This window comes from Chiloscyllium plagiosum, unplaced genomic scaffold (genome assembly GCF_037043375.1).
Source record: "Chiloscyllium plagiosum isolate Xiang-an unplaced genomic scaffold, Cpla_swu_hap1 HiC_scaffold_14, whole genome shotgun sequence".
Taxonomy (NCBI): domain Eukaryota; kingdom Metazoa; phylum Chordata; class Chondrichthyes; order Orectolobiformes; family Hemiscylliidae; genus Chiloscyllium; species Chiloscyllium plagiosum.
The window spans coordinates 50,110,060-50,130,213 of NW_028270152.1; the positions used below are offsets into that span (position 1 = coordinate 50,110,060).

Below are 20,154 nucleotides of genomic sequence, written 5' to 3' on the forward strand. Positions count from 1 at the left end.
ATGGAGCTAAGCAATCCCACAACCAACAATTCAGATCTAAGCTCTGCAGTCCGATCATATCCAGTCTTGAATGATGGTAGAGGAGAAACCTCCACAAACATCCCCGTCCTCAATGATCGGAGGGGCCAGCACATCAGTGTGATTGACAAGGTTGAAGTATTTTAATCCTTTTGAACCAGAAAGTGGACAAAGTGGGCAATCCAACTCAGCCTCTTCCTGAGATCCCCAACATCACAGATGCCAGTCTTCAGTCAATTTGATTCACTCCATGTGATATCAAAAAAATGTCTGAATGCACTGGATATTATAAAGGCTATTGGCCCTGACACCATTTCAGCAATGATTGAAGTCATATGCTCTAGAATCTGCCATGCCCTGAACCAAGCTGTTCCAATGCAATGATGACTTTGGCGTCTAACCAGAAGATTACCCAGGTATGTCCTGTCCACAAAAAGAAGACAAATCCAATACTGTCAATTCCAACTCCATCAGTCTACTCTCAAACATCAGCAAAGTGATGGAAAGGGTCACCAACAGTTCTATCAAGTGGACTTGTTCAACAATAACCTCAATACTGACATACAGTTTGGGTTCCACGGGGCACATTCAGTACCTGACCTCATTACAGCTCTGGTCCAAACATGGACAAAAGAGCTGAACTCAACAGGAAAAGAGAGAGTGACTTCCCTTGATCGCACTTGATCAAGTTTAACATTGAGCATCCCTCGCAAAACTGAAGTCAATGTATCAGGAGTGAAATCTCCACTGTTTAGAATCATAGTTAGCACAAATGAAGCTTGCTATGGGTGTTAGAGGTACAAGATATCACCACAGAAAATCCTCAGGGGAGTATCGTAGCCCCAGTCATCTTCAGCTGCATCATGAATAAGTTCCTCTCCATCATAAGATGAGAAGTGAGGATGTCACTCACAACTCCTTAGAAACTGGAGCAGTCTTTTGCCCATATGCAGCAAAACTCTGATGACATTCAGACTTGATTTGTTAAATGGCAAGGAATATTTGCACCATACATGTGCCAGACATTGGACCATTGCCAAAACTGAAAAATTCAACCATCGCCCCATTCACTGCATCTCCCACTGTCAACATTCTGAATGGTACCATTGACCAGAAACTGTACTGGAGCATTTATATAAATGCTGAGGCTACAAGAACAGGACTGAAGCTGGGAATTTTGCATGAGGTTCTTATCTCCTGATTTTGCAAAGCCTGTCCTTCATCTCCATGGGACAAGTCAAGAATGAGATGAAGTATTCTCCAGTTGCCTGTTTGGCTGCAACTCAAAGAAAATTCAAGAAGCTTGACACCATTAGGGACAAAGCATGCTACTTGATTGGCATCCTATCTAACAGCTTCAGCATTCACTCCTTCCTCCAGAGACACAGTGGCACTAGTGTATACCATCAACTAGATGCATTGTTACTAAGGCTCATGTGATAGCAACTTCCAAAACTATGATCACTACCACCTGCAAGATCAAGGATAAGAGAACACCGCCGCCACCTACAAGTCCTTTCTCAGCCACACATAATCCTGACATGGAATTATATCATTGTTTCTTAACTGTTGCTTGGTGAAACTGTTGGAATTCCAGGCCTAAAAGCACTGCAGGTGAACCTACTCCACATGAAGTGCCGAGACTGAAGAAGGCAGCTCATCACCTCTCAAGGGCAATTTGGTGTGGGCATTAAATGTTGGCCTAGCCAATGACACCCATATCCCATGAAGAAATAAAAATATCAAATATTATTATAAACTGGCTAGTTTACTGGCCTCAGTAATCTCCTACCATCCCTGTCACCCTAGCTCAATGTCACTTTGTGCACATTTCTTCAGTACGGTCTTGATCTCTTTAAATGACTATGACAATTTCTCTGCACTTTTATGATTTATTGCTGTCAGTGTATAAAGTACAGTTGGATAACAAAATTACATTGGCCCACTATCATGTTAATTACAGTAAAACTTCAATCATTCATTGTCATCACTCCTCTGAAATTAACAGCAGCATTTCGAATCCACACATGAACAGCTAACAATAAATGTTTCTGTTGGTGATTCTAAGTTTCTTCAATGTTGAAATACCTATGGATGGTAATCAAGCATATTTCATTGAACTGACTGGAACTTGCCCTTTAACACTATAAGTCCTGCTGAAAAAGTTATACTTTGCTGAATGAGGTGTGATTGAATTTTTAATTCCATACAAAATTCATAATTATGATTGAAATCGCTTCCTGGTTCTGGAAACCCAATCTTATGTTCAAGGAATCCCAAGTCTCTGCTATAATCACAAAAAAAATCACACCTTTAAATTATATTTTTGAATATGTTTATGACATTCTAGTTTCTACTGTAATTCATTATGTATGTCCCATTATTCTCTTGTCTGTAAACTGTCATTAAAGGTCAAGGATAATCTGTGTATTTTACTCTATCTTTCTGTTTGCAAAAATACATAAATATGATTGACTGCTGGTCCTATTTGATGATGTCATTGTTGCTAAAGGCATAGATATACCCTGGACTTCACAGCAGATTCAAACTAATGTAAGAAAAGGGGATTTTGATGCCATAGAGATCACAAGATTACTGTTGTCAACTTTCTTTGGGATCAATGGTAAATTCTTCTCTTCATGACTGTATACTGTATATTGGAACTGTGATCATCTAGGTGACTGCATGTTTTAATAATAAGGTTCAATGTGTTGACCAACAACTAACTTTTGTCACTTTTCAAAAAGCTATGATCAGTAGGAAATAAAGTTTTGATATTTGATTTGTGATTTAATTATTAGAATTAATTACGATACTTTCCAAATTGTATAAAATAACAAGCTGAGTAATAAAATTCTAATTTTATTTAGCATATTCAAAAGCAGATGACTGCTTTAGATAACTTTACTATCTTTAATGAGAAGGACTGCAAGGTCAAAAATGAACATGATAACATTCTTACCACTTCGATCACATATATAATCTCCCAAAAAGATACATCAAACATTAACATTTGCAGCTACCTTATACAATTCCATCTATACATGAAATTAAATTCATTTTAAATAAATCATTTCTTTGTGCATACAAGTTGCTGCATTAAAAATTATTTTCTATGTAAACATTCAGATAGAACAAGTGAATGATACATGTTATGAGTTGTGTGAAATAGATCTAAACAGTAATGCATAAACAAATACATATTTGCTGAAGTGTGTAAAATTTTAATTTCTATCAACTATTTTCACATTTTGTTGAATATATATATTTATAAAAAATGAAAAAGTTAAGCCAAAAAATCATTAAGCATTTAACAACATGAAAGCTATGTATCCTGCAAAGTAGTTTACAATCTTAAAGCAGAAATTAAAATTGTGTTGTCACCTCCATAGGAGGTTTCAGGGCATATTGCAGCCAAGTACACTCATTCTTAAATAACTTCAATTGTGTTTATAGTATTTTGAAGTAACATTGCAATGTACATTGTAATTATTTTCATTTTCCTCATCAGTTTTTTCTTCTCCCTTTGTGATCTCACTAATCACTCCCTTACTTCCACAGTTACTCTTCAACACCTTGCCCAACTCGTTATTCATTTAGTTAATTCCCATTTCAAGTCATTGAAATTCCTGGTATCCCTGAATTAAAACATAAATTTGTGAAAGGAAAGCGTTGGTAAACATATTACCCTGCTTCTTAATGTAGAAAGTATAGGTGCAAGCAATATTCAATGGATGTCACAGCAATGTCTGCTGCTAGTTTCCTTTTCTTATTTCGATTCAAATTTAGGGTGAACAAAAGCTGATTTGAAATATTAAATTCACCAAGACCTTAGGAATTTTCTGAAAGTACTATTTAAGTATAAGTTGTTGCCATTGTTCTAGTTTATTGATATTCTTAGGTATATCCAGGGAATCTCAATATTGGATGGGGCTTGTGAAAAATTGGAGAATTGTCTTTCAAATGATTCCAGATGTCAAGCTCATTGTCATGAGTAGAGATTTTTCTTCCTCTAATCATGTCTAATCAAGGAGGATTATTAATCAACTCAATGTTTCAATGATTGTGCTTGAAATTTGTCATTTGAATTTCTCAGTTCTCAAATATTTATTTTCAGAAGTTTTGTTCAAGTATTAGACTTTACTTTTGGTTTTCGAGACACTCTATTTAGCTTATATATGAAATCTAAAACAGTGTATGAAATATTTTAGAATCGTGTAAGCTGAAGACATCTAATATGATTCCAAAATATCTGATAATGTTAACAGCCATTTCCAACAGACTTTACAGCATGTCAATCACTGCGATTAGGAAAACAACATTTATGCTGAGTTATAGTGACAGCATTGCAAAATGCCTTCTAGCTTTCATTTGACAATAGGAAACTGCAAACAACTGAATTAGTATACAGAGCCAATATTTTATTGTGTGCCATGGTTTGCAACAGTTGCAAGTGCCCATAGTTCTATGGAATTTTAAAGACTAAGGCACTAACACTTTTCAAAGCTATCTGCACTTTCTCCAAATTCGAGCAAATTGGAATACAATAAGATTGACAATTGACTTTTCTCATCAGAAATGACAGCACATTACAGACAAATTAAGCAAATAAACTGCTGCAACTGTACAGAAGATTAATCATCATCAGTAGGAGAGAGTCAAGTCAATGTTATAGGTTGGGCCATTTATCAGAATAATAACCTAATTGGCTATCAGATTCTAACTAACACTTTGGGACTTGTGTCAAAATTGGAAGAGCTGCCTTCCACCTTGATGTAGTTCCACACCCAGAATAATTTCATTCTACAGCTGATTTCAGATTCCTCCATCGCCACTCCTGAGTACAACCTGACCCTCCTGCAGGATAGGCCCTCGGCAGAGTTGCTGGGAATTTGGGTGGGAATTCCCATGGGAGTCCATAGCATTGACACTTAACCCCACAGTATCTGATGACAAAAGGTCAATCCTGGGTTAAAAAAAACCTTTATTGCACACATAGATTCTTGCAAATTGTGGTCAATGTGGAGGAATATTGGTTCATTCACTGAAGGAGGGTGGCAGATACTAATCAGGGTACCAATACTGATACAATGAGATGTGTAAGATGATATGTCAGGAGCAGTAACTGGCATAGCCCAAATATGCTACAAACCTGCTGAAGATACAGCAGAGGTAACTGATCCCCAACCAATGGACATGATCAAAGCTCTGCAGCCCTGTTACATCCAATTAAGAATGGTGATGGATAATTACACAGCTGAAGGGAGGAAAAGGCTCTGTAATGAACCTCGCCATCCTCAGCGATGGAAGAATACAGCACATCAGTGCAAAAGACAAGGATGAAGCATTTGCAACTATTTTCACCCGGGAGCAGTCTTAGGTAGATGATCCACTTTGGCCTCCATCGCTCCCCAGAAATGCCAGTCTTCAGCTAATTGAATTCATGGCACAAGAATATGAAGTGCAAACTCTATGAGTACCAAAAGCTGTCACACTCTCTCCATCCAAGCTGCTCCACTGCAGAAAAAACATTTGCAACTGCCTGAAAAAAATGGATCATTGTCCAAGTATGTCCTGTCCACAAACAGCAGGAAAAATCCAATCCGGTCAATTATTATTCCACAGATCTGTTCACAATTATCAGCAAAGTGTTGGAAGGTGTCATCAACAGTGTTTAGATTACATTTTAGATTAGATTAGATTACATTACAGTGTGCAAACAGGCCCTTCGGCCCAACAAGTCCACACCGATCCGCCGAAGCGCAACCCACCCATACCTCTAACCTAACACTACGGGCAATTTAGTATGGCCAATTCACCTGACCTGCACATCTTTAGACTGTGGGAGGAAACCGGAGCACCCGGAGGAAACCCACGCAGACACGGGGAGAACGTGCAAACTCCACACAGTCAGTCGCCCGAGGCAGGAATTGAACGCCGGACTCTGGCGCTGTGAGGCAGCAGTGCTAACCACTAGGCCACCGTGCCGCCCACTAAATGACAGCTACTTACTAATTGCCTGACCATCAATGCTCAGTTTTGGTTCCACAAGGACAATTTGTCTCCAGACTTCATTTCAATCTTTCTCCAAATATGGACATGGGAGCTGATTCTGGAGATGAAATATGAATGACTTCCATTGACAGTAAAGGAATGTTTGGAAGTGTGTGACATCAAGGATCCTAGCTCAATTCAAATCAGGAAGTTCAAGGAGAAATCTCTCCATGACTGAAGGCATACTTAGTACAAGGGATGATGATTGCAGTTATTGAAGGTCAATTATTCAACCAGAACATTGTGATAGGAGTTTTCAAAGTAGAGTCCTAAGACTAGTCAATTGCTTCATCAATGATGAATGCTTCTTTTCATCATAAGATCAGAAGCTGAGATGTTTACTGATAACTGTACAGTATTTATTCCAAACACAACTCCCTTGATAATGAAACAGTCTAAGTTTGCACATAGCAACTCCTAGAGAATATTTAGATTTGGGTTTATAAATGGCATGAACATTTGCAACATATAAGTGCCACATAATGATAATTTCCAAATAGGGAGAACTAAATGTTTCCCCTTGATGTTCAAAGGCATTTTCATTGCTGAATCCAACACCATCCATACCTTGAGGATTAACTGCATCGCCCAAATAAATATTGTGAAACTGCCACAAAACTCAAGAAGGTTGACGTCCTCCAAGACAAAGTAGTTTGCTTGATCCACACCTATCCACAACCTTAAATATTCACTCCTTTCACCACAAGACGCAATGCCAAAACTTATGAAGGCATCTTGGCATGACACTTTCCAAACCACTGATTTCCACCACTAAAGGGACAAGGGCAGAAGTCACATGAGAATATCCACTTCAAAAAGTTCCTTTCCAAGTCATATTCAATCCTAACTTGGGAGTATATTGCCATTCCTTCACAGTTGCTGGGTTAAAGTTCAAGAATTCCATTCCTACTCCACACAGTTTGCGTACCTACACCACATGGACGGCAACAGTTCAAGAAGGCAGCTGACCACCACCTTCTCAAGGGAATAAAAGATGGGCAATAATTCTGGCCTTGTCAACAACACCACATCCCATGAGTGAATTAACGTCGACTGACCAGCTATAACAGTTTCTGCATTTTCCATTCTTACTTCAGGTTGAACTGGTTTCTTCTCATAAAATTGGCCTTTAATCACATACTACAAAATTAAAGGAAAGTATGAGAGGCTTTTGAACAGTTTTTACAAAATATCTTGGCAGAAAAAAAAACTCCTTAGTGAAAATGTTTCCGTATATGGTAGGAGCATGTAAATCCCATCTCCTTGAGTGGCATCTTCAAGGCTTCAAATTACCTATTGATAGTTTATTGAAGGTTAATGAAGTTTGCTTCAATATAAGGAGAGCAAAACATAGGGGGAAAATAGTTATCACCTCTGCGTATTCTAGAACATCAAATACAGATGTTATCAAATCTTTAACATTCAGTGCTGGGAAATACTTTACAGTACATTCTGCTTGTTTTACAACAGATGTGCAGTGTTTAAGCTGAACTCCCTGGTGTGCCAATCCTCAGGCAGTGGAAGATCTGCCAGCGTACCGTCATTGTTTCGGATCTGTCCCAGGCACCATTACTGCACAGATGTAGCATTTGTACAGAGATATTTGGCATAGGTGGAATTGCTCTGATCGCTACATATGTTGCAATGGACTTGAAGGGCTAATCTGTAAAAGGAAAGAGAATGAAAGTGAGAGGAAGCATTTGGACAGATCTTACAATGGACTAATTGCTAACTTCTTAAGCAAAGAAAAATGAGTAGCTCTTCACTATAATAACTAAGCTCCCAATGGAGACAGTGCCTAACCAGCAAAGAAAGCACACAAAAGGTATAATTTGAATCAGTGGCAGAGTACCTACTCTGAGTTTCTCGCAGCGGGTTCTGACATTTATATTGTGCTGAACTTGTGTGGGCTACTTGACACAGTTTGATAAAACAAAACTAGTTTGTTAATACGTAGAAAGCCAGTTTTCACTTCACTACAGTGTAGGCAACATGCCATGCTGGAAACTGTCTCAATAATATGCATAATTATGCCAATTTCAGCAGGCTTTGCTCCATACACAATTAAACAAGACAGTTTAAGCTGCATAACTGTTACACACATGATAAATAAGGATCCAGGATTATAGTTGCTTCTTTTTCCTGCAGCCAGCAGCAAGGGAGCCTAAACCAACAACCTCAGAACACCTGGCTAGCAAAACTTTACACCATTTCCTAGCAGCAGTAGTTAAAAAAAACACTGGTTTTCTTTTCAATGACATTACACAGACCTACTTCAGAAGTTTTTAATGAATTTCCATCAGAAGCAAAGTTTTAGATCTCAAGCCAACAAATCTGTCCCCTGCTGTGTTTCCAGCTCACCACCTGGCCAGTCCAGTGTTGATAAAAATTCCAGGGCATTCAGAAATGAATTAAATCAAAAGCACTGTGGCAATCTCAGCAAACCCCTTAAAAATAATTCTGTAGTATTTTAATTATATCTGTTGTAATACATACCTATCTACAAAAGAAAATGCATACTTAAGAATTAGCTCTTGAGAAAAAAAATGCTTAAGACTAGCAGCGTTGCCTTCCTTTATTCAAGCCAATATGGCTCCTCGAAGTTGTTTGGACCTTAATATCATGGTAGCATAATAATGATAACCAACACTCAGAGTTCAAAAGTACCAAGGAAACCCATTTCTGCACTCTTTGATTCAGTAAGATTAGAAAGAGAACCATTGCACTGTAGTTCAGTAAAGCAAATCACTGTTCAGATTCACAAGCCAGGGAGGCCATTTATCCTTCTGCCTCAGAACTGTCTCCTTCCTGAGACTGTGAATCTCCATAAGAGTAAATGAAAAATGGATATTGACACCTAGCAGGTGGCAGAAGTATTTCACAAACCCTTTGTGCGTACAAATTGAACCAGGACTCTGGTCAGATATGAACCTGTGACCAGAAATGATCGGTTTGTAAGCAGACTCTGCCAATTCTTTCCATAGTCTCTGAAAACATATATCTATTTACTACAAAATATTAACCATTTCCTATTGTTGATTCCTCCCAGGTTCCACATTTACCACACTTTTGTTGTTTCAGTCAAACTTTTGACTTTGGTTTATGACCTTTACAATCTCCAAAGGTGATAATTCCACCACAACCTCAGCAATGAACATAATCATCATTTCTTGTCTTTTTCTCTAATACAACAAGGTTTCATGCATTATTTCTAAAGTACTTTTCACTCAGGGAATGCTTTTTATATTGCTGGCTCAAGCAAAGAATAACAGAAATGGAAATTAAGTAAGAACTATTTGATGTAACAGAGTTGATCAATAAAAAATAGCAAATGAGATCTTCAATAAGTGAAAATTAAGCTTCTTCATGTTATTGTAATTGATTTGTTGCCTTTTACTCTAAATAAAATAATCCTTTAGCCCCACAAATCTGTCAGTGGGAAATCAGGTTTCATTCCTCTATAAATTATTCAGTTGTTGCATTGAATTGCCATGTTTCATCCATAACGCTTGACTGTTATTCTCTCAAATGGCAGATTCCTTCACGTAATAGGCCTCTATTCTGGATGTAGAAAAGATATATTAAATTCAAGGTCAGCTAATCCAAGCCACCTTGATGACATTGACGACTTTTGCTTCTTCTTCACTCTTACTATCTCTGAAATTGAAAAGTTATTCATCTCAATGTATTCTGAAATTTCACAAAGGTTTTCTTGAAAGCCTCCTAAACATCATCCTATATAAACCACAAACTTCCTCAACATATCATATTATTTGCATACTATCCCACACCAGGTGTTATGGAATATGATTTGGGAAATGGAATTATAAATAAATTAGACCGCAAAAAGTGGAACTTTGGCAATGTTGTGGAAGTTGAGACTGGCATTGTTACTCAGCTCCAGTAAGTTGACATCATCATTTTTAATTTCAAATCCCTTTGTAGTGTTGCCCATTCTAGCTCTGTCATTAACTCCAGAGCTCTCACTCTATAATCCTCTAATTATGATTGCTATACATACCCATTGCCCATTAACTCAATCATCAGTAGCAGGACTTTCAATTGTTTATCCCTTCTCTTTAGATAACTTTTACTGAATGTCACACCTTGCTCTACTTCTGTCAACATTCAAAACATGCTTCTCAACACTTATCTTCAACCATGCATTTGATGATCTCCTCAACTTCTTTAGCTATCTTGCCTTTTCCCCCAACATGTGTCTTAAGCTTATGTAAATTACAAGTACAATATAGGTGCAAGTTATTTTTGACATAATGGAATTAAAACAACATTTGAAATGAATGGCAGAAAACAATAAAAACAAAACAATAATTTCATAATTAAAGATTTGCTTTTTTCATACTTGAAACACGTTCAGTTATGCAAAGAGTTCTGGTATGTGTAAAAGAAATTATTTGCAGATTGCCACTTCAAAATTCTAGTTCTTAAAAATAGTTCTTAAAAATTTCTTATTGGTACTTAGATTTGCCAACTAATTCAGCCAGTGTGTTATCTGCTTTATCTTTCAATACACTAGACGCATTTACTGATTTGACAGTGGTTAGTAAACAAACATGTCATTTGTGCTCCAAATTAATCAGGATCCACTAGTTTGACATTTAAATTTTTATAGGTCCAATCGGGAAGTCTCTCAGAACTCTGTTAAATGGGAGAGTGCTATTGTAGGTCAGTCTCCAAGGGATTGAAATCTTAACATTTATGCATCAAGTTCTATCAAGCAAGATTGGCTTGATTTCAGCTCTTGTGACTGATAACAAAATATTGCATTTTGAAAAGATAGGATTTTTGCCAAGGAAATGGCTTCACATCCAAGACATCTGGCCATTTTTCTACTTCTTAACAGTGAAACGTTAAATTTCCAGCACATAACATGTAAGGAAACATGTAAGTCAATATACACTTGCAACTCTGCTAAATGTTTCAACATTGAAAGTCGTGTTGAGCTAATACATCAGTATAACTTTTATTTTAAATATGTCATAAATATTCGAGGTAAATTTTGTTAAAGAGCTCAATACAGTCTTTCCCAAATTAAGTAGATCTGGGAATCTGATTCTCAGCGATTATCAAATTTATGATTTTTATAACTCAATGTGACTTTTTTGATCTGAAATTATTCTGTTGTTCTGAGCGCTGTTGCATCCCTGGCAAAAGAAAAATCTCCCCAGTTTACTTTTCCGAATTGTTTTCTTATAAAGGCAGAGCAACAAGTTTTAAATTGAACAATGTCAAATGTGAGCAAACTCTTAATATCTATACTCAAAAATAAAATAAGCCGTTAGGGAAGCATGAGCTACTTAAAATGAGCATGGATTCACTAAAGTCAAACATTTAATAAATTGTTTAGATTTTTTTGTATCAGTAACCAACTAGATAGAGTCAAAGCAGCAAACGTTGTGCATAAATCTCAGACACGCTGATGCATGAAGAATGCACTCAATATATGTGTGCTACTGCCATATTGGTTTAGTGTTCTTAATGGGCATCCAGCTCACATGAAAGAACAATGGAAAACTCCGAAACACCTTTTCAAATTAAGGCCCTGCATTTTTTAGAAAACCACTTTTACATTATTGGGAAACCGCATACCCTCATCCAGTATGTACCAAGCTCACCCATGGTATCACCAGGCAAAAAGATTCCACTGTTGCTGTTATACAGTTCATCAATAACCTTAGATGATCAAGGTTAACTGCAGCTTTAAAGGTATACAGGAGCAGCAAGGGACTCTGCAAAATGCGAGAACAAGTGATAAAGAGGAGACTATACCCACAGTAAGGATTCAGGGAACACTCACTGTATAGCAATGGAAGTGCTGTCTTTCTTTCACAAAGGAGACTTTCTCCAAGTTATATCACCTGCTGCTGTCACAACACCAGCTTAGCAAAAAAATGTGTCTCAACACTTTTCTTCAAACATGCATTTGATTATCTTCTCAACTTTTTACCTATCTCATCCTCTTACCTTCTCCCCAGTACATGCCTTAAGCTTACGTAGATTGCAGGTGCAATATAAGCGCAAGTTATTTTGCCATAATGGAATTAAAACAACATTTGAAACGAATAGCAGAAAACAATAAAAACAAAACAACAATTTCATTATTAAAGGTTTTTTTTTCACATTTGAAACACATTCAGTTATGCAAAGATTTTGGGCACTGGTATGTGTAAAATAAATCGTTTGTAAAATTGCCACTTTGCAGGCTAATTCTTAAAAAATCTTATTGCTATTTGTATTTGCCAACAAATCCAGCCACTGTTTTATCCATTTTATATTTCTATATACTAGAAGCATTTACTGATTCAAAGTGGTTTGCAAACAAACATATCATTTGTGATCCAAATTAATCAGGATCATCTAGTTTACCATTTAAATGCTCCATTCAGGTAACACTGAGTGTCATAAGTATTATCGCACAGTTTGCACTGCATTGATGATTTGGGGACGTTAATGAGGTTTCCAACACCAGCAAGGAGTATTTACAATCCATTCACCATAATCAAAGTGAAGTAGGACATGAGAATACAAGGTGCTTCCCACTTGGCAGGTGCAGTGATTAGAATAAGGTGGACCTCATTGACTACGAAATCCTTGGTTGGGGTTGTTAACCTACACCAATCAGGAAAGCCCTGACTGAACAATATAAACAGAGATGAAAGAAGAAGAAGAAAAAAAAGAACCAGAGTGTCTCTGGGGTGGAGGGTGCTGCACGCAGCAGGAAAAAAAATTATAAAAAACATATAAACAGAGATGATCACACAGCACTGCCCTTTGATGTGAAGGGCAGTGTTTGTCACTGGCCACCCGGGTGTTTTCCTAGCTTCCTGGTGGTGGAATTTGAATAAAGATTGGTGCACTTTGTGTCTTCCACTGTGTCTCCCACCTGCACACACACACCATGGGTGCTGGGGAAAAAATAAGCACTACCGCAGTTAGGCGGTAGCGTGGGGTTAAATTATAGGAAAAAAAAATATAAAGAGGAGATGAACTGGAAGGGGCATGGGGTGGACCGAGAACCGGAAGGTGGGAAAAAAAAAGAAAAAAATATATATATAAACAGAGATGAAAGAAGAAGAAGAAAAAAAAGAACCAGAGTGTCTCTGGGGTGGAGGGTGCTGCACGCAGCAGGAAAAAAAAATTATAAAAAACATATAAACAGAGATGATCACACAGCACTGCCCTTTGATGTGAAGGGCAATGTTTGTCACTGGCCACCCGGGTGTTTTCCTAGCTTCCTGGTGGTGGAATTTGAATAAAGATTTGTGCACTTTGTGACCTTCACTGTGTCTCACACCTGCACACACACACCATGGGTGCTGGGGAAAAAAATAAGTACTACCGCACTTAGGTGGTAGTGTGGGTTAATATTAAAAAAAAAGAAAAAAAATATAAACAAAGATGATCACACAGCACTGCCCTTTGATGTGAAGGGCAGTGTTTGTCACTGGCCACCCGGGTGTTTTCCTATCTTCCTGGTGGTGGAAATTGAATAAAGATTCGTGCACTTTGTGTCCTTCACTGTATCTCACACCTGCACACACGCACCATGGGTGCTGGGGTAAAATAAGCACTACCGCAGTTAGGCGGTAGCGTAGGGGTTAAAAAAAAGGAAAAAAAAATTAAAAGCTTCAATACGAAAAAAAAGAAAAAAAAAAGAAAAAAGAGTGTAAGGGCAGTGCTTATCACTGGCCACTTGGGTGCTAAAAAAGAAATATAAACAGAGATGATCACACAGCACTGCCCTTTGATGTGAAGGGCAGTGTTTGTCACTGGCCACCCGGGTGTTTTCCTATCTGCCTGGTGGTGGAAATTGAATAAAGATTTGTGCACTTTGTGTCTTTCACTGTGTCTCACACCTGCACACACAAAAAAAAAGAAAAAAAATATTAACAGAGATAAAAATCACACAACACCAGGTTATAGTCCAACAGGTTCATTTGGAAACACTAGCTTTTGAGGTGCTGCCTCTTCATCAGGTGGTTGTGGAACAGGACTGTAAGACACAGAATTTATTGCAAAAGGCTTACAGTGTCATGGAGCTGTAATGATATATTAAACAAATTTAGATTAAGTCTTTCATCTTTTAGAATGGGATGTGCTGCTTTTATATCCCATTTAAGTTACTTTTAAGTTACATTCTCAAAATAGCTTCAGCTTTTCTAACAATAGGTGCCATCTCAGCTCAGACAATGCATTAAAGGTGTGAGGTTAAAGTCTGTCTGTGTTCCAATGTTGAGTCAGACTTGTTCTATTTCTAAAGTGGGACTTACAGAATCTTACATGGATTTATGCAGTTTTTGAGCAAAATAAAATGTAATTCTGCAAGTACAAATTCACCCCATAAACTTAATGTGTGTGTGTGCAGGAGAGACAGAGTGAACGTGTGCATGTGGGTGTGAGTGCTTGCGAAAGAGTGTGTATATGTGTGTGTGTAATATAAACAGAGGATTCACAATCTGCTCAGTTCAGAGACTAACTCCAAGCTGGCTGGCCACAACCAGTGTACACATATATAAAGAGTGACTTGGCGATGGAATACCAGACTCTGTGCAGTTATTTCAGCAGGCTTCCCTTGGAAAAGCTGGCCGTAGACCACACTCAAATTGCATGTGTGTGTCCTATCATCAGGCTGGCATCTTTATTAACAAATTTTTATCAACATTAACGCAAACAGATGCCAGTTTCTCAACATGCAGCTGGGATTGTAACCACTGCCACTAATCTATTACGAATTATGAATTTTAAGCTATGAGGTTTTCATTCTTCACAATGAAGTGCTCAGTGACATCTCTATTTCAGCAAGACAGTCAGGTTATAGATTGGCTACAGGAACACAAGGATGATCCTCACAGGACAGAGCTCATGACTCACAAAGATTAAGATGGCCTGTAATCAAAACTATGTTGCCTCCAAAAATACAACTGAACAAATAATCATTGTGCGCAGAAGCAGCAGTTTTGCTACCTGGACTGTTTTGGATGAGCTTTACAGTACCCTCCTGAGTGGATAACCAGCCTGAAGATTATATGCTGCATAAGTTCCAGAAATCAGGCCCCATTCTCATCTGGACAGCAAGACATCCAACTAGAACCAGAAATGGAGGAGCGTGAAGTGGAGAGTGCTCCAGATTTCTAAGAGATCAATCATCAAACCGTGCCTCACCTGAACCTATCTTCTCATCTGAAAATACTAAAAGTGTTACTACATTTATCTAATATAATACTAATCACAATATTAAAAGTCCTACTACATGTATCCAATGACACTTGTTCAATCCAACCTTGCAAGTCCTGCCCTTACTTCATCACCAATATAAATATTAATACTAGCTTGAGAACAAATAAAAAATTACCAAACAAATCAATTCTATCACTAATTAACAATGGCCAGAAGTAATTATGCATCACCTTCATGAAAGCCTGATGTTCATGTTTGTGAAACTAACCTGGTGTTCCTTCAAAGGTTTGCTGAGACTACATATTCTAGACTTTTAATTTTGGAGGGTTGTTCAATGTTATGATCCACATAGAGACAATAACATTTAAAAAGATATTCTAATTTCCAGCAATGTCATGACGATCACATCATTTCTAAGATTATTTTCTATAACAATAATTGAAATCAACGTTAACTAAATATTAACTTTTGTCGGTAATTTTTAATTTCATAGAAATTAAAATGACTTTCACTGTAACATTTTGAAACGACTGAAAGGCCCCTCCACAATTATGCTTTATGCAGGCAGTTAAGTGGGCACTTAATTCCTGAGGAACCATTCCAAACCAATTTTTCTCTTTCTGCTTCCCTTTTCCATTCCCGGTGGGGTGATGTGTAATCTCCAAAATAGACTCTCACCATTGGGTTTGACTGAGAGATTTTGTTTTCCTGACTCAAAGCCTTGTTCAAATCACCAGAAACCTGATCTCTTCAATATGAGGATAACACAACCCCCACCACCACCCACCACCCCCAAACTGTCTGATGAATAAAGTTTAAAATCGCACAACACCAGGTTATAGTCCAACAGGTTTATTTGGAAGCACTAGCTTTCGGAGCACTGCTCCTTCATCAGGTATTTGTGGAGCAGGATCTTAAGACATAGAATTTATAGCAAAAGACTACGGTGGCATGCAACTGAAATGATATATTGAACAAACCTAGATTGCTGTTAAGTCTTTCATTTTTTGAATGGGTTACAGGTTTCAGTTCATTAATATGCAGCCAGCAAAAAGGAACACAAATAGTATGTTGGCCTTCATTAAAAGAGGATTTGAGTACAGAAGTAAAGATGTCTTCTCTCAATTGTATAGAACCTTGGTGAGACCACACCTCGAGTACTGTATGGAATTTGGTCACTTTACCTGATGAAAGATACAATTTTCATGAAGAGATTTCAGTGGAGATTCACTGGACTAATTCATGGGATGGAAGGGCGGCCCTTTAAGGAGAAATTGAAGAGACTGGGTCTGTATTCCCTCGAGTTAAGATAAAAGAATGATACTCATTGAAACTTATAATTCTTAAAGGGTTAGAAATAGTAATGCAGAAAGAATGACCTGAATGTTCAGCTGGCCACACAGTCCTTACAGCAGCATAGGTGTCTGTTGTACATGGAGACCACATGGAATCCCCACAGTACAATTTGAAGAAATTACTCCAAACTGAATTTTCTATTGGGTCTGTCCATTGGAACACCTGGAATTGTCCAAAAGTCTCCATTTATTTCAGACAGTTCCAGTGAAATTAAATACAATAGTTACTCAAGAAATGTTATATTATTAAAACCATAGTCTAATTTCTGAGTAACTATTAAACAGACCCCTTACTTAGCTCACATCCATCCCAATAACAATCGTCACTTACCAATTCCTCACCAAATCCTCACCCGATCCAAAGCACACAACCCAACCCCTGCTCCTCATCCCCTCCTGAATATGAGCCTTCCTGACCCTCTGCAGGGAGAAAGTGAGGACTGCAGATGCTAGAGATCAGAGTCGAGAATGTGGTGCTGGAAAAGCGCAACCGGTCAGACAGCATCCAAGGAGTAGGAGAATTGACATTTCAGGTATAAGCCCTTCATCAGGAATGAGGATTATAGGCTGGGGCTGGAAGATAAATGGGAGGGGGCGGGGCCGAAGGGAAGGTAGCTGAGAATGTGATAGGTAGATGAAGGTGAGGGCGTAGATGATAGGTCGGAGAAGAGGATGGAGCGGATAAGTGGGAAGGACGATGGACAAGTCAAGAGGGTGGTGCTAAGTTTGAGGCATGGGTAAGGGATAATGTAGGGGGTGGGAACTGAGGAAAATGGTGAACTCCACATTAATCCCGTGTGGTTGCAGGGTCCCAAGGCAGAAGGTGAGGCGTTCTTCCTCCAGGTGTCAGGTGGTTAGGGTTTGGTGATGGAGGACGGCAAAGACCTGCATGTCTTTAGCGGAGTGGGAGGAGGAGTTGAAGTGTTCAGTCACAGAGCAGTGGGGTTGGTTGGTGTGGGTGTCCCAGAGGTGTTCTCTGAAATGATCCGCAAATTGACGTTCAAGTTACCTGGCAATCTACCCCTTATTTATCTGGCACCCTACCCATTTCCCCAGTTGGTTCCTGTACCAGGTGGTACCCTACTTACCAGGCACTCCAGCTCTATTCATTTGGCATGATTCTCCTGGTACCCTCCCCACTACCCCTGGCACCCTAACCTCCCAGCATCTCAACATTAAATTTACCTTATGTATTTATGGACTGACAGCAGCTGTCAAAGTGGCAGACAGGAACCTTATGTTAGGAGACAGCAGCTGACTGCTGTGATAAAGAGTCATGGTTTGCCTTCCTCTGACAGTTCGATGCTACCAAAGTACTGACAGAATGAAACTATGACTTCAAATTTCTGAGGGAGGCCTGAGTAGAATCTCCTCTCTGAAATGTGAAGCTCCCTTTTCTCATATTAAAAAAGGACCAGAATGGTAATCTGAATGAGATTACTACTCCTCAGAAAGTCTGGTCTAACGTCTCCTCTGACTGGGTGATCAGAGAGCACAGTCTCAGAATGAGGGACAAAATCTTTCGGTCATAGAGGAGGTCAAGGTATGGACAACAAATTGTGTGTTCAAATCCTAAAATTAATATATTAAACCAGCACAAGATTTATGAAATAACATTTGGATAAGTGGTAAAATACAACTAGGAAGAATTTAAATTCAGCACATCAGGAGCAGCCTCTGAGCTGTGACCATGCGATCCGATTGGTTAGATCTAACCACTAGTTAGCACTGCTGCCTCACAGCGCCAGGGAGTCACGTTCAATCCCAGCCTCGGGCAACTGTCTGTGCAGAATTTGCACTTTCTCCCCATGTCTGCATGTGTTTCCTCCAGGTGCTCTGGTTTCCTCCCACAGTCCAAAGACATGCAGGTTAGGTGGGTTGGCTATGCTTATTTGCCCTGTAGTGTGCGGGGATTAGGTGGATTAGCCATGGGAAATGCAACATTACAGGGATAGGGTGAGGCACTGAGTCTGGATGGGATGCTGTTGGGAGGGTCAGTGTTGACCCGATGACCAAATGGCTTCTTTCTGACCTGTAGGGATTCCATGATTGAAGTCCTGTTCTGTTCAGTGAGGATAGTCGGTTGGAAACAAATACATTTTAAATACTTACCAGAACACTTTATGGACAGCTTCAAACTACTTTACCTTTTTATGGTCACTGCAACATTTCCCCATATTGCAACAAGGATAGACACTGGAGTATTAAACTACCTCCATTTCTACAACAATATCTTCATAATACCACAACAGGCAAAAGCCAAGGGGAATGTGAAAATAAGATATAATCAAACTGCCTAGCAACCACAAGACGTTCAAACGACCACCAGATGTACTGTGTATATTTTCTATCAATTTCAATCACTCTACAGAAGTCAAAAGCATACCCAGAGATGAAAGACAATCCAAAATGACTAAAGTTAATATACCACTTCAAAAGGCTGAGCAGAAAAGATTTCTGAAGATCAAGAACTCACAACTGATAATCTGTTCATTCAAATTTATGTCATACAACTTTATAAATACAAGTTCTCTCTTCATTTTGAAATTAATTCCTAACTAATGGCTCTTTTAATAAATCACCAGTGTGGAATTGAATGCCCCTGGTGGAGGGGTTGTCATTTAATCAGGCAGAAGTCTGGGATTGGAGAGTTGGTTACCTTTCTGTCTAGCCCAGATTCAGTCAAAGGAGGGGAATATTGGGTGACTTTCCCATCTCTGAGCCAATTAAAATTCTAAATGGCCAACTGAGAGCCTCATCCCACTGGTGCTGGTATTCAGGAAGAGGCAATGAAGCCTATGTCATGTGGTGAGACACCCAGGCAGACCATGGCAGCCTAGTTACAGGCTCAGTGAGGGGGTGGATCTGATTACACACCCTGTACACCATGGAGACCAGGTCACTCGCATCGTAAATTGCCCCTGCCTACATCCACGTGGCCATACTCCACTCCCATCTTGAAGCCTTACTAACCACTTCTCCAAGCCTCCAGCTTTACTCCTATTCCAGGATATATTGTAGCACTAGCAGTGACCAATGCCCCCTTTCACATTGCTGGAGATGGAAGGGTTGCCAACCCTCACATTGGAAGCTCCTAGAGGAAGGATTCTCATCTCCTAAATCATGTTTATCCCATGGCACGCAGATTAGTGTCTATTGGGATTTAACCCTACCAGGGCTACCAGAAATGGTCGTGGCAGAGTTCTCACTGGCATTCTTGCTGGTGGACCACCAAATAATGCTCAAGAACTGTGGAGTTCACTGCTTTATATCTGTTAGCCAAGGCTATAAAACAATGCCATAAAATCTTTCCTAATTGTTTAAAAAGATTGCCCAGTGTAGCTGTGCATTCTATCCCAGGGAACTATCAGAGAAGATCTATTAATTTGTATTGAGCTTGTTGACATCTACCAGACAGCCTTTAAAATCATCTACTTAACCATATTTCTGCTCACCCTTTCCAAACTCCTTCTTTGCTCAGCATACATTTTCTCCTTACAGCTCTGAAAAGTGCCTTAGGCTACTTTTC

At 38.9% G+C, this 20,154-nt stretch overlaps 1 protein-coding gene across 2 annotated transcripts in view; it reads right to left on the bottom strand.

Moving 5' to 3' along the window:
- Positions 1-1,200: 1,200 nt before the first annotated feature.
- The window catches only part of tafa4b (TAFA chemokine like family member 4b), a 337,496-nt gene continuing 318,542 nt past the window's right edge, over positions 1,201-20,154 (bottom strand). For both annotated transcript variants that reach the window (XM_087994427.1, XM_043708310.2), the window contains exon 6: positions 1,201-7,735. In XM_087994427.1, coding sequence (XP_087850553.1) covers positions 7,703-7,735 — 33 coding nt within the window. In that variant the 3' untranslated portion in view covers positions 1,201-7,702. The remainder of the gene's footprint in view (positions 7,736-20,154) is intronic.